General features: G+C 41.6%; 1 protein-coding gene across 2 annotated transcripts in view; it reads left to right on the top strand.

Annotated features, from left to right (window-relative positions):
* The window catches only part of exd1 (exonuclease 3'-5' domain containing 1), a 61,571-nt gene that overhangs the window by 4,148 nt on the left and 41,057 nt on the right, over positions 1 to 16,366 (top strand). The window contains exons 2-3 of one of the 2 annotated variants that reach the window (XM_052023431.1): positions 825 to 893; positions 3,811 to 3,868. In XM_052023431.1, the coding sequence (XP_051879391.1) occupies positions 825 to 893; positions 3,811 to 3,868 (127 nt within the window). The remainder of the gene's footprint in view (positions 1 to 824; positions 894 to 3,810; positions 3,869 to 16,366) is intronic. The other variant, XM_052023439.1, reaches the window with a different exon arrangement.

The raw sequence follows: 16,366 nt of genomic DNA on the forward strand, positions 1-16,366 counted from the left end.
GGAATTTTGAGAACAAGGGACATAAGTTTGAAATTAGATTTGTGCTGTTTTGGCACTGTCAGGAGGACTTCACACAAAGAAAATCTGGACTGCTCAGCTGTTCAAAAAAAAGATAAATTTAGTTTTATTTGTACTCATTTTTCAAAACAGTTTTTTTTAGCAAAGATACTTAGGGTTACAGAATCAAGCATGGTAAAAGTTGTTGAGAAACAGAGCAGTTATGAACCAGAATGGTAGAATTGATAGAGCATAGAAGGATGCCATTTGGCCCATCAATTCTGTGTCAGCAGAAAGTAAAAAAATTCCATCATCCCAGTTTGTTAACTTTATCCTCCTAGCCCTGCAGATTAGTTTTTTTTATTTAGCTATCCACTTTCTTTTTCTAGGCACTGATCTGATTTCTGCTATTATAACCAGTGAATTCCAGATCATGACAATGTAACAAGAAAAAGGTTTTTCCTCACATCCCTCTTGTTTCTTTAGCCCCTATCTTTAAATCTTTCCCTATGTCCTTGAACCATCTGCTACTGGAAACTGTTTCCCTCTATCTACAGTATCTAAACCAGTCAAGATTTTGTACACATCCATCAGATCTTCTCTTGACTTTCTGTGCCCTAAGGAAAATAAAGATCACCTTTTCCAGGCTCAGGCCCTCACTCCTGGAAATATTCTGGGGAAATCTTTTCTGCCCCCTCTCTTGGAACTTGGCATCCTACTGAAATCTAATTAATTTGTATAAGGGGCTCAAAGTACTAAGGATGTCATCTTATTCTTGTGTTCCTAAATGATTGTTTCCAACTTAACTCTTTGATTTTTATCTGCAGTTGAAGATTTGGAAAATAAACGAAAGCTGCCTGGTGTTAAAATGTTTTTTGGGTATGAGATCAAAAATTGTAAGCATTAATTTACTACTTTCACACTTTGGTTCTTCTATTAAATAATGCAGTTCACAACCATTGCCAGAGGTCTTGAGAATAGAACTGAGTTGTTTTCCCCCAAACAGTATTGGCAGAACTGAGAAGTTGAGGGCTTGAGTTGCTCCTAGATCTTCCCATCTACCGATCCAAACCCAAGGAGACATAGCTATACGTGTCAGGTTAAATTGAGTTTGTAAGTTAATGTCCTTGGGCTTGAATCAGATCAGAGTGGAACTTCATAACTAAATGTTTTAATTTCTAGGATCCACAATACTCTTGGTCCTTGTTATCTGTTGATTTGCTATCCATAGATCCATGTACTCATATGATTGGCCTCAGGCCCATCTCAAATGTTATTGAACTGATATGTACACATGGAGGAACAAATCATTCTGTTTAGAAACAGTGATCAGTTTCCACACCATACGCCACTTGGGTCAAGTAACTCCTGCTATGGGCTGTTCCACAGCCACCCGTCTTTGTCCATATAACTGTGCCTTGTGATTTCAAAATCTGTTACTGCTTGCGTCTATTACTTGTGTTATTATCTGCATGGGAGAATATCCCCCGTGGATAATGAGGACATAGTTTGTCTCTTTTTCTTTAGCAAGATGAAAACCTGAAAAGACTTGTTTTATTATGTAAACACATTACATTCCCAGTAACAGTTAAATGCATTCACCTTAGTTAAAAGCAGAAAATGTCTCTGTGAGGTATTGAAGGTTGTTGCCACTGTAGAGCTGGTAGGTGCTGCCCTCCCCATGCAATTACCCCCACCCTATCCCCAAAAACTGTGGCAGAGCTCTGATTGGCTGAGTATGACTGAAAATTCTTGGAGAAGACACTATGCCATTGCAGGGTAGAACTGCAGTGAATTGGATTAAGACTGTAGTGAGGGAGCTTGGAGTAGAACGTTGTCTGGTGATTGGGTTTTAATGTTATGCTCAAAAAGACCTCTACTTTTAGCCACCAATCTAAGGCCTCCCTAGCCAAGTCATCTGCATATCTTTTTGGTTGTAGCATAATATGGCTTTGTGAAGGGCAGATCGTCTCACAAGCCTGATAACGATTCTTTGAGGAGGTGACCAGGCAGATTGATGAGGGTAGTGCAGTAGATGTGGTCTACATGGATTTTAGTAGGGCATTTGATAAGGTTCCACATAGTAGGCTTCTTCAGAAGGTCAGAGGGCATGGGATCCAGGGAGGCTTGGCTGTGTGGATTCAAAATTGGCTTGCATGTAGAAAGCAGAGGGTTGTGGTAGAGGGAGTGGATTCAGATTGGAGGGCTGTGACTAGCGGTGTCCCACAAGGATCGGTTCTGGGACCTCTACTTCTCATGATTTTTTATTAATGACTTGGATGAGGTGGTAGGAGGGTGCGTTGGCAAGTTTACAGATGACACAAAGGTTAGTGGTGTTGTGGGTAGTGTGGAGGACTGTTGAAGATTGCAGAGGGACATTGATAGGATGCAGAGCTGGGCTGAGAAGTGGCAGGTGGAGTTCAATCCGGAGAAGTGTGAGGAGGTACACTTTGGAAGGACAAACTCCAAGGCAGAGTACAAAGTTAATGGCAGGATTCTAGGTAGTGTGGAGGAGCAGAGGGATCTGGGGGTTCATATCCACAGATCACTGAAAGTTGCCTCACAGGTGGATAGGGTAGTTAAGAAAGCCTATGGGATGTTAACATTCATAAGTCGTGGGATCGAGTTTAAGAGCCGCGAGGTAATGACGCAGCTCTGCAAAACTCTGGTTAGGCCACACTTAGAGTTCTGTATCCAGTTCCGGTCGCCTCATTATCGGAAGGATGTGGAAGCATTGGAAAGGGTGTAGAGGAGATTTACCAGGATGCTGCCTGGTTGGAGAGTGTGGATTATGAGGAGAGACTAAGGGAGCTAGGGCTTTACTCTTTGGAGAGAAGGGGGGTGAGGGGAGACATGATAGAGGTATACAAGATATTAAGAGGAATAGATAGAGTGGACAGCCAGTGCCTCTTTTCCGGGGCACCAGTGCTCAATACAAGAGGGCATGGCATTAAAGTAATAGGTGGAAAGTTCAAGGGAGATATCAGAGGGAGGTTTTTTTTTACAGAGTGGTTGGTGCATGGAATGCGCTGCCTGAGGTGGTGGTGGAGACAAGTACATTGGTTAAATTCAAGAGATTGTTAGATAAGCATATGGAGGAATTTAATATAGGGGGATATGTGGGAGGAAGGGGTTAGATAATCTTAGGCGAGGTTTAAAGGTCGGCACAACATTGTGGGCCGAAGGGCCTGTATTATGCTCTACTGTTCTATGGTTCTATAATGAGCAATGAAAGCATCTTGCAAGTACAGAAGGTGTGATGCATAGAACCTCAGTAATGTTATCATTTTCTAAACTCAAAAGGTGACAGAAACTAATGGAAAAAATTGTAAATAAGCTTATTGAGAGCTAGCTTTCAGATTAAGTTTTAATGGTGATGTTGACTTGGGTCTCTAAAGAGAATCTGTAAAACTGATGGGAAAGTACAACAGAGAAAATTGTTGTAGTGGGTTCTCAGACTATTCTCTAATCCTTCCCATTTCAAGGCACTGGTTGCTGCTTGATTCATTGTGCAGCAGTTGTACACAGAATAATGGGTTCAGTGCTTTTGCTCTTCCACTTTTATCATTGTTTAGAGATAAGAATTCTGAAGATGCACTTCTGTGTTCTATCTCAGTGGTTTTGTTAGCCACAGAGATGGGCTTTGGAGCAATGTGGCTGTTAGATACATGAGCATAATCTGATTTTCCAGTTCTTTTATGTACCACCAAGGATTGAGGATCTTAGCTGTTATTTAGAATGAAATTAATAATTATTGCTTCTCGGTGATTCAAATCAGATTCTACTTTCAATTATACATGTCCTCTGTTTCAGTGGAGATCCTTGATGCCTCGTCAACTGCATCTGCAATTAAGCTAACAAATGATAACAAGTAAGTGACTGTTTATTTATCAGTGCACAGTATTGCCTGAAAAATAAATTCCCCTTTTCACATTGCATTTTACGATATATAGAGGTCATTACCATAAAAGTTCACCTGTCAAATCCAGTCCTGTGCAACATATTCTGAGCTTCATTGCACAGTTAGGATTTTTACTGCTTTTGGGCACATTTCACTGACAAAGGAAGATATTTCTGGTCAGTTGTAGCATATTTATATAGAGATTGAATCATCCTCGACTCACCCCTATATGTGCTTTATCCAGCCTCCAAATTTTCTCTTATAATGTGCCATGTTGAAATCTTCCCATTTCCTATATTTGGAGGTTTTTTTGTACTGGTGGCTCTAGCTCACTATGAAGTGGATTGAGACTGTTTCACGAATTAAATTTACAGGCAGAAGGAAATCTAAGTTTCAGTTGGGTTTGAATTCTGGGTACAATTATATGACTAGTTTATTGAATCTCCAGGTTGTGAAGTTGATATTTATGACTCTGAAGGTCCATGAGAAGAGAATAAATCTAGAAATCTTTGCCAATAGGTATTTAAAATATTTCCTTTATTATTTCTATCTCCCTGAAGTAAAGTTGTAATGGAATAATTTAATTTTTGCATAGACTGGAAGACAATTTGTGTTGTAAATCCAATTAATTTCAGGACTGTATGTAGGGCAGTTGACTAAAGAGAACATGTTTTTTTGAACTGACAAGGCCACACTAGACTTGGTAATGAGTAACAAGCCAAAATGAATTAATCTGGCAGTAAGTGACAAGTTTGCAGTCAATGACCCCACCGTGAAAGAGTTCAGGAAGGATAAAGCTTATCCTGTACATAAGTCCAGGTTTTGACATAGTCTGAAAACATTAAACTAGGCTGAGCTATTGACTGGTGAACCTAAGGGTAAGTTCACAAAGACCTACTTTAGAACGATGCCTGCTTTTAAAGAGCGAAAGTTCCAATTATAATGTCATTTATAAAACATAAATAGTCATAAACAAATGATAAAGAAAATTGTTGCTTTCTGTACTTCAATGGATTGGGGGAAAATATTGAATGCATCAAAAGTGCTCAAAAATCCATTAAAAGGTGAAAGAACTTCCAAGTCAAATGAAACATCAACATCATTTTAAACATGCTATGACTAAGGGAGCTGCTAATGGGAATAGCGGCCTGTTTCAATGGCACAGTTGATATAAATAACAGGCATTTCACTTAAAGAAGTACTTGGAATCTATTTTATGATGAAAGGATTAAAATAAACTGAAACAATAATGCATTATCTGACTGTTTGGAAAGCCTGATGGTTTAGTATTTGGCTGACCAGATGCTGGTTCTTGCCCTCTCTTTAAATTCACAGGAACCTTAGTACCTGCATTCCCTTTAAACTCACCATTCTAAGTGGAAAAAATTAATCTATTGAGTACCATTTTAAAAAGTGTGTTGGAGTATTAATAGAAATAACACCCAGTAGTACAGAAAACCTGCTGGTCCAGCAACAGCAGAGTCCCACATGGAGTATGATGGGAGGAAAATCTAATAACTGAGAAGAAAACTTATCCCATTTGATAATAATGAGGTGCTACCCTAGTGAAGCTACATTACAGAATGATTTGTATGCAGTGGACAGTTAAGTCATCTCACAACAGAAGGACCAGATCCAAGATTTGCAATCCTATCGTGTCTTTTTGTGAATGGCGATGGACAATGTAAGGAAGGAAGAGACTCCAAGAACATCCCATCCTCAACAATGGTGGGATCCAGCATGTGATTGCTAAAGAGGCTGACACATTCTGAACCATGTTCAGCCCTAAATGCCAAATAGATCTATTTTGGCTGCCATTGGAGATCCCCACCCTCATAGAAGGCAGTCTCCAGCTAATTCAATTCATTCCACAGCATATCAAGAAATGGTTGAGGTGGATACAGCAAAGGTGAAGGGACCAGACAGTATCACAGCTGTAGTACTGAAGATCTGGAACCAGCTGTGCCTCTAGCCAAGCTGTTCCAGTACAATTGTACCCGAGCATCTACCAATATGATGGAAGATTGCCCATGTATGTCCTGTTTACAAAAAGCGTAGGTGAAATCCAATCTGGTTAATTACCACCCAATCAGTCTACCCTCAATAATCAGCTAAGTAATGGAAGCTGTCATTGACAATATTATTAAGCAATACTTATTTAATAGCTAACCATTGATCTCCAGTTTGGGCTCCATCAGGACCACTTGGGTCTGGACCTTATCACAGCCTTGGTCCAAATATGGACGACAGCTGAATTCTAGAGGTGAGTGTGACTACCTTTGATATTAATGCAGCACCTGACCAAATGTGGCATTGAGGTGCTCTGGTTAAGCCTATGTCAAGGGGCATCAAAGGGAAAGGGCTCAGATGGATTGAGTCGCACCTTGCATAAAAGAAGAATGTTGTCAGAGGTCAATAATGCCAGCCCCAGAATATCATTGCAGGAGTTCCTCAGGGAGTGTCCCAGACCTAATCAGCTTCAGTTGCTTCATCCATGACCTTCCTTCTGTCATGAGCCTGAAGTGGGCATGTTCACTGATAAATGCACAATGTACAATTCCATTCGCAACTCCTTGTCAAATGAAGCTATACGTGCATCAGCAAGACCTAGACTGCATTCAGGCATGGACTGATAGGTAGCAAGTAATTTCTATACCACAAAAGTGCCAAGTAATGACTGTCTCCAACAAGAGGGAATCTAATCACTTGTACTCGATGTTCAATGGTATTACTACCACAGAGTCCCTTATCATCAAGATTCTGGGTTGCCATTGACCAAAAATTCAAGTGGACCAGCCATGGCTACAAGAACAGAGGTTGGGTTTCCTGCAGTGACTAACACACTGCCTGGCACCCCGGCCTTTCCACCATCTACAAGGCACAAATCAAGAGTATGATGGACTCCTCTCCACTTGCATAGATGAGTGCAGCTCCAAAAATTCTCAGCAGCATCCAGAACAAAGCAGCTAGCTTGATTGGCACATCAACCATCCGAAACATTCATTTCCTCCACCACCAGCACACAGTGGCTACACTGTGTACCATCTACAAAATACACTGCAGATACTCGCTCAAGTTACTCTGACAGCACTTCCTAAATGTATGGCCTCTTCTGCAAAGAAAGAGAAGGGTAGCAGGTGCATGGTAACACCACCACCTGCATGGGCCCACTCCAGCAACACAGCATTCCTGACTTGGAAATATATCGCCTGGCCTCCTCCTTCGTCATTGGCTCTAAATCATAGAACTCCCCCACCCCCCCCCCCTCCCCCAGCAGCACTGTGGGAGCACTTTCATCAAAAGGACTGCAACAGTTCAAGAATGTTTCTCACCATCACCAACAACACCTCAAGGGCAATTAAGGATGAGCAATAAATTAATATAAAGAAAAGAAGAAATATTTTTTATTCATTGTGTAGTTATCACGGTCAAGATTGTCATTTATCTATTATTCCCAGTTATTCTTCAACTGAAGGTCAATTAAAAATCAGTTTACTGTAGGTTTGGAGTCACAAATGAGCCATACTGGGTGGGAATGGCATATTTTGAAAACAATCCTGCAATTTCAAGAACCTATGTACTGATTTTTCATTTCACAAGAATCAAGTCCCCACCATTTAATTATCATATTATGCCCAATAACTTAACAATTATGAGATTTCTGCCCCAGGACACTAACAGGTGACAGTTGGTGAAGTATTAAACTATAGGCCTAGGTATTCATTCACTGCTAAATAGAAGAATTCCAAACCTCTGCTTGTTGACCTGTGCCAGTTTGGATTTGACTGGGTATTTTGTCATGATTCTAATGCAAATGTCTGTGCAAACTTATTTTTATCTTGTAAATGTGCAGGTTACAGTAATAGAATAATAGGCATTCAGCATGGAATCAGGGTCTTCGGCCCACTGAGTCTGTCCCAACCATCACTCACCCATTGCACAAATCCTACACTAATCAAATTTTTAATCTCCCCATGTTCCCATCAACTCCTGCCCCCTCCCCAGATTATACCCTCATCTGTATATTAGGAGCTGTTATCAGTGGCCAATTAAACTATGAACCTTGGAGTTGTGAAAGGAAACTGCAGTGCCTGTGGGGAAAACCTACGAGGTCACGGGAAGAGCTTCCAAAGTGCATACACACAGCATGGAAAGTCCAAACTGAAGCTGGGTTGCTGAAGCTGTGAGGCAGCAGCTCTACTGACTGCCATAATAATAGCTTCAAGTCAAGCAACTGTTGACTCATTTCTGAGTTCAGGGTTCTAGGCCTTAACTGCAACAACCCACAACACTGCTGAAAGCGTGTGTACTGTTCTGGACTTCAGAAACAGCTGAAGGAGAGGATGCATACCTGAGTTTATTTATACTGATTTGAAAATTTTGTTGGATGAGATAGAAATGAGGAGATATAATCTGTTCCCTTGGGGTGCCTGTGGCAAAAATAACGAGGAGTTGAAAAGAAGAGACTACAGACATGTTCCTGCACTGATTTAGCACATTTAGAAATAGTACAGCAAGAAGTTCCATATTTTTATAAATTGAGGTTAAAATTCTGATGCACAGAATAAAATCTCACTAATGCTGCCTTAAAACACACCTACATACCTATTCCCACTCTTCCAATCATTACTCCACCTTCCTTTTCACATTCTTCCTGATTTAGCCTTTGTCAACAACTCGCATGTCACATACACAAGCAATCTCTTGTACCAACACCTAGCCATTTACAGCAGTCATCTCTCCAGCTGTGCTGTTGTACTCTTTACTGTCTTGCCTTTCCTCAACTACCAAAGCATGTGCATGTGTGTGAGCACACACACACACACACACACACACACACACACACACACACACACACACACACACACACACACACACACACACACACACACACACACACACACACACACACACACACCAGACCAACCATAATGATCATGGTATTACAGCACTTCTATATTAGCTTTCCCTATTGTTGCAAGAGGTCTTATTCTGAAAGAGGAACTGGTGAATCCTAAATGCTTTAGCAGGTACTCCAAGTTACCCAAGGTCATCCTTGGCTGTTGCAGATATTGGAATTGCATTTTGGGGACTTTGGTGACATTCTCTGCAAGACTTCTTTTATTTTGAGTAGAATGCACAGTTGACTACTTCTGTGCTGTGGCAAGCAGAAAACTGGGAACTGAGGTATAGATTCTCCTCCCCCCCCCGGTTATCTGAAACAATCTGGAAGCTAGAGTGACAGTGATGTTGACCTCTACTGGCAGAGTGGTTCAACATAGATTAGCTGTAACTGCCCATGAAAGTCCCGTATCTCCATCGTCACTGACTTGGGAAGCCTTGCCCTTTGGATGCATTGTAGTTTGAAGAGCTGGAGGTGGGAGTAATGTTTTCTGAATATGATTGGGTGATAGGGACAGTAGAAGTTAACTCTCTATCATGATCCACTGTTGTGTCCATCTGTACCTCTGATGCTGTGTCCTGCAGCTCCAGCTCACCTAGCTTGCACATTTTCCATGTGACCAAGTGGGTTTCTTCCAGCGGTCTAGTTCCCTACGATGTCCCAACGATGCGCTGATAGATTAATTGGCTTCTGTATTATCACTTAGTTAATATGCAAATGAATGTAAGGGGAGTTAATGGATAAGTGTGAATAAATTGAGATAGGGCTACACGAAAGGGGAGGACGTAGGACTGATGGGATTGCTCTATTGGGAGTTGGCATGGATTCATTGGGCTGAATGGCTTTCCTCTATGTCATAATAAGTGAGTAGCACACACAGTGAGACCATGACAGAAGCACTGTTGGTAAATGGCATTGCTCCTCACTCAAAACAGTCTCTGAGACGCCAGCCAGTCAGTTTCCTAAATTGTCTGCAGTAGAAGTATTGAGTAGTTGATTAACCCTTTCATCTTGTACTCCTGCATTAAATGGAGTGCTGTGAAGATGTTGTTCTCTGTAAGAGACCAACTGTTTTTCTAAATGGAAATTTAAAAAAAATGTAAAACACAGTCTAGTTTAATTTGCCAAAACTCCAAATGTGCATTGAATAATAGATGACCGCTCAGTGCATATCCCTGATGTGCGAAATGTGGTGGTACTTATTGCAGCTGAAAATGCTAACTCAAGTTTGAGAACTATATTCTTCTCACCAAATAACAGCTTTTTCAGGATTTGCTCATTAAAACATCTAAATTGTATTATGTAGTGCTTAAAAATACACCATCACATAATCCAATGTCAAGGCAATCTTTTCAAACTCTTGGTTTGGAAATTGTGACACCAGATTGGAAATTTCTTAATGTCACTCCATGTTTTAAGAGGGTGAAAATGAAGCCAGGTAAATAGAGGCCTGTTCTGTAGAAGTGTCTTTGACCTGAGACATTAACTCTTGTTTCTCTTTCTGCAAATGCTGTCTGACCTGTTGAGTGTTTAAGTATTTTCTGTTTTTATTATTAACTCGGAGTCTGTTAGTTTAACATTCATTGTGGGGAAGCTACTGGAGTCTATTGTAAGAGACAGTTGAGCACATCACCCATCAGAGAAAGCCAGTTTGGCTTTAAGGACAAGTCACATCTGATTAATCCAGATGAATTAATTGAGGAAGTCATTAACAAGATAAGAAGTGACAAAATATATTACCTATAAGGTCACTGAATCATTGAGTAAGATTCAGATATGTTTCTCAGCAGAAATTAGAGCACATTGATGGAAAGCTGGACTTTTAATTTTAAATTGGAAGTGGTGAGAGCAGAGGGTAAATCCTCTGATTATGCATGATGTGAGAAATGTTCCTACAGCCAGGCAGCTATGGAAGGAAAGGGAGCAGATTGAGGCCCTGACGGAGATTTTCAAACCTTCGCTGGCCATGGGTGAAGTGCCAAATGACTGGAGGACAACAGCTGTGGTATCCTTATTCCAGAAGGGCAGCTGGGATAAGCCAGGTAATGACAGGCCTGTGAGTCAAATGGTAGCGAATTTTTTTGGAAAATATTCTGAAGGGCAGGATTAATCTATCCTTCGAAAGATGGTCAGCATGTTTTTGTTAGGAAGAGATCCTGTATGATTGATATTATTGAATTTTTCAAAGAAGTAACAAAATGTATTAATATGGGCTGTGCGGTTGTGTTAGTTTACATGGACTTCAGTTAGGCCTTGATCAAGATCCTACATGGGAGAGTAGTCCAAAATGTTGGAACCCATGTGATCAGGGCAAGGTAACAGAGTGATGGTAAAGGGTTTTTATGATTGGAACCCTGTGACTAGCGGTGTGCCACAGGAATCAATGCTGGGACCCTTACTGTTTGTTTATCTATCTATCTATCTATAGATATATAGATATATATGTAGATGTATAGGTATATATGTATATGTATAGATACACACGCATATATGGATATGAATGTAAGGGATGTGATTAGTAAGTTTGCACATGGAAATTGTGGGTGTTGATAGTGTGGGAAAATAGTTGTACGCTATCGGACAATATTGATTAGTTGGTAAGATGGGCAGGCAATGAAAGGTGGAATTTAATCCCGATAAGTGTGAGGTGATCCATTTCGGGAGCACTAATAAGGGTAGGACATCCATAATGAATGGTCAGGCCCTTGGCAATATTGAGGAACGGAGGGTACTCTGTGTACAAGTCCAGGGATCCCTAAAGGTGGTGAACAAGACGTAGGGGATACTTGCCTTCTTTAGCTATGGCATAGGATATAAGAGTAGGGAAGTTATGGTACAACTTTATAAAACATTGGTTAGGCCATAGCTGGAGTACTGTGTACAGTTCTGGTTGCCACACAAGAAGGATATAATTGCACTGGAGAGGGTGCAGAGAAGATTCACCAGAATGTTGCCTGGGATGGAGCATTCCAGTTATGAGGAGAGACTAGATAGGCTGGGTTTGTGTTTATTTTTGGGCCTTAATTGAGATATACAAAATATGTGGTATCTGAGGAAGAATTTTGATCCACCCAGAGGGAGGTTGGAATCTGGAATGCACTGCTTAGGTGGGTGGTGGATGCAGGTACTCTTGCAACATTTATGATGTATGTAGATAAGCCCTTGAATTGCCAAGGCATGGAAGGTTACAGACCAAGTACTATTAACTAGGATTAATATAGATGGTTAGCATGGATATGGTGGGCCAAAGAGCCTATTTCTGTGTTGTATGACCCTATAACCCGTTTCAACTTCTCAGCACGTTTATTAATGACAAATAGAAAGTTGTATATCTAAGCAATAAGTTGAGAGTGAATGAGTGTTGTATTTGAAAGCAGGATAGGGAGTATTGACAGATTGAGTGTGTAGGCAAAACTGGCAGATGGAGTTGAACATGGGGAATTGAGGTCATCTACTTTAGCGTATTCTTTGCAGCTATAACAACATTTCAATGCCCCTCCCAATCTGAAATGTATTTAATCTAGAAGGGGCAGAAAGCATATATGTACAGATTCAAGAAAGCTCAGTTGACTTGTGTCCTTGGAGTCCAAATAATCAAAAGCTAGCAAGCAATTACTTAAAGGCTACAACACCTCCCAAACTACAACGTCTACCACCTGGAAGGATTAGGGCACCAAGAATATGGAAATACCATCACCTTGCAAATTCCTCTTCATGTCAGGCACCACTCTGACTTGGAAATATATTGCTGTTTCATCATCAATGCAGGGTCCCAATCCTGGAACTCTCTATCCATTGAGAGTCACTTCTTTAGAAGGACTGCAGCAGCTGAAGAAGGATCGCCACCACCTTCTCAAGTGATGCCCACATCCCATAAATGAGTCCTGTAAGAAGCCAATGGCATGTCAGTCTTTATTGTAGAGGCAGGCAAACAAACAGGAGGAAGTGATTCTTAGTTCTCCAATGCTTTGGTCAGATCTACCAATAGTACTGTGTGTGTTGGTTATTGAGCTTGAGGGATATATTGGCTTTGGAACAAATGGAGTTTAGGTTCACAATGACAGCTGAGTTTAGAGGATTAAATTACAAAGACAAATTGTGCAACCTTCTTTAATTGCCCTAAGTTTAGAAAAGTGATCTGATTGAGATGTTCAAAGCAGCACAGAAACAGGCCCTTTGGCCTATCTTGTCAATGCTGACCTTCTTGCCCATCTATCGTAATCCATTTGCCTGCACTGTGCCACAGGACCCTTCTGCTGCTGGGCTCCAGCATAGAGGGGTGTTATCTTAAAAATGCAACCAGGCCATTCAGGTGTAAAATCTGAAAACTCATTTTCACACACAGGGTAGAGGAGCCTTTAGGGCTGAGATGTAGAGGCAGAAATTTGTCTTTGATCACTGGTGCTGAACTTGTGAGGAATTGAATACAAGGAGCCAATGCTCATGTATAATTTTAGCACCACTAACCAACAGCTAGTTTCACCATTGATTTTTGTTGGTTGGGGCATCAAAGTATACAGAGCAAAGACCAGTAAATTGAGTTAAAATTATCTGTGAACTCTTGGAATGCAGAACAAGCTCGAGAGGCTGAAGAGGCCTACTCTTTAGGTTTCCAAACCATGATTGTGCTTAAGCTTAAGACAGGTGATTCCATTTGTCACTATGTGAGGGGGGTTGTGGATTCAAATCCACACCAACAACATGTAAAAGGACCTGGAGCTGCTGCAATTTACCTACTGCCATGACAGGTCTACAGCGGATAGAATCTCACTAGCTCTCTACTCTGCTTTGGAGCACCGAGACAACAGCAAAACATACTTCAGGCTGCTGTTTATCGATTACAGCTCAACATTAAACAACATCATCCCTTCAGTATTAATCACCAACCTTCAAAACCTGGGCCTCTACCTCCCTCTGCAACGGGATCCTCTACTTCCTTATCAGGAGACCACAGTCAGTGCAGATCAGTAATAACATCTCCTCCTTGCCGACAATCAACGCAAGCACACCTCAAGGATGCGTGCTGAGCCCATTGCTCTACTCTCTCCATACTTATGACTGTGTGGCTAAGCACAGCTCACACGCCATCTATAAATTTGCCGATGACACCACTGTTGTTGGTAGAATCTCAGATGGCGACGAGGAGATGTACAGGAGTGAGATAAATCAGCTGGTTGAGAGGTGCTGCACAACAACCTCGTACTCAACGTCAGCAAGGCCAAGGAATTGATCGTGGACTTCACGAAGGGGAAGTTGGGAGAGAACACACCAGTCCTCATTGAGGAATCAGCAGTGGAAAGGGTGAGCACCTTCAAGTTCCTGGGCGTCAACATCTCGGAGGATCAATCCTGGGCCCAACACATTGCTGCAATCATGAAGGAGGCACGCCAGTTGTCGTCATGGCTATCCCTCGAGGTCGAGGATGGTGGTCTTTGTTCTGTTGATCAATTTATGGGCTCTCAAGTGGTTTGAGTCCAATATTGGCTCTGAAAGTTCTTCCGCATTCAGGACAGGTAGTTCCAGATGGCAGATCGGGCTTTGGTTGTTTCTGCCTCTCTTTCCATTTTCTTCTCTTTTCCTCTAATTCTGCACATCTGTTGGCTTCGAAAGTTGCTGTTCCTTCTCGGATGATGGTTTGCCAGAGTTTCCTGTCCTTGGCATTGGTTTCCCAATTGTTGACGTCAATGTTACATTTCTTCATGTTGGCTTTTAAGACGTCTTTGAATCTTTTCTGTTGTCTGCCTCTTTTACGTTTGCCTAATTTAAGGTGGGAGTAGAAGATTTGTTTCGGCAGACGTTCGTCTTTCATCCAAACAACATGACCACTCCATCTTAGTTAATTCTTGATAATGTAGGCTTCAATGCTTGTTTTGGCTCAATTTAGCATGTTGACGTTGGTTCTTCTATCTTCCCAGCTGATATTTAAGATATTTCGAAGACAGCGTTGATGGAACTTTTCAAGTGCCTTCAGATGTCATTGGTATGTTGTCCAAGTTTCTGATGCATACAAGAGTGTTGGGATCACCACTGCTTTGTACACTAACATTTTAGTGTCTGTTCGGATGTCACGATCATGAAAGACTCTTGTTCGGAGACATCCAAAAGCTGTTCCAGCACATTTAAGACAATGTTGGATCTTGTCATTAAGGTCGACATTGGAGGAGAGGTGACTTCCAAGATAGGGAAAGTGGTCCACATTTTCCAGGGTTGTTTCACCAAGTTGGATTGATGGTTCTGATTTGTCTCAGTTGGTGACGGTTAGCAGATGATCTGAGTCTTCTTGGAATTGATGGTAAGTCCAAGTTTCATGTACGCACGGTTGAAGGCAGTCAGAATCTGTTGTAGGTGCTTTTCTGAGAGAGCTGCAACACAGTTGTCATCTGTGTATTGGAATTCGATGAGGGAACTCGTGGATGTCTTGTTTTTGGACTTGAGACGGGCAAGATTGAAAAGTCTGCCATCTGTTCTGTAGACAATTTCGATTCCTGGGGCTAGATCGTCCTTGATGATGCGGATGATTGTCGCAATGAAGATGGTGAACAAAGTTGGGGCAATCACGCATCCCTGTTTTACTCCTGATTTGACTTGAAAGGGCTCACAGTTACTGTTGCTGACCATGACTGTGGCAAGTATGCCATCGTGGAGGAGTCTCAGGATTCGAATGTACTTTTCAGGGCATCCATCGGTGGACAGGACATCCCATAGGAGTTCCCTTGATACCGAGTCAAAGGCTTTGGTGAGGTCGATGAATGCCATGTAGAGAGGTTGAAGTTGTTCATGAAATTTTTCTTGTAGTTGTCGCATTGTGAAGATCATGTCGAATGCTCCACATGATGATCTAAAACCGGCTTGTGTCTCCGGAAGTATCATCTCGGCTAAAGGCTTGAGCCGGTTGTTCGTGATGTGGGTGAGGATCTTTCCTGCTGTTGCTGACGGAAATTCCACGATTAATTTCCGCATTCAGATCGATCACCTTTCCTTTTGTAGATGGTAACAATTGCTGAGTCTCTAAAGTCTGCTGGTACGTCTTCATTTATCCAGATCTTGATGAGAAGTTGATGCAGTTGGTAATGAAGCAGGTTACCTCCAATTTTGTAGACCTCGGCTGGTGTTCCATCGAGTCCAGCGGCCTTGTTGTTCTTCAAGGTTTTGATGGCTTCCTTGACTTCTTCATGTGTTGGTATTTTGCTTAGGGAGTCATCAATGGGCTGTTTTGGAATGTTGTTAATCATATTCCTGTCAATTGAGATGGTTTGATTTAGAAGATCTTCAGAGTGCTCCCTCCATCTAGAATTGATGTCAGCATTGCTCTTCAGGATGGTTGAACCACCTTTGCTTTTGAGAGGGGCTTGACCGTGAGTGGATGGGCCAAAAATAGCTTTAGTTGCATTAAAAAAGCCTCGAGTGTCATTGGTATCTGCTGGTTGTTGGATTTCCTGAGCTTTCTTCCTCCGCCATTGGTTTTTCAGGTTTCGGGTGCTCTTCTGGACCGCAGCTTTGCATTCTTGATAGTGTTTCCTTTTAGTAGCCGATTGTTAGTCATTTTGTAAAGTGATGAAGGCTTT

This window comes from Pristis pectinata, chromosome 1, assembly GCF_009764475.1.
Source record: "Pristis pectinata isolate sPriPec2 chromosome 1, sPriPec2.1.pri, whole genome shotgun sequence".
In the NCBI taxonomy this organism is placed as follows: domain Eukaryota; kingdom Metazoa; phylum Chordata; class Chondrichthyes; order Rhinopristiformes; family Pristidae; genus Pristis; species Pristis pectinata.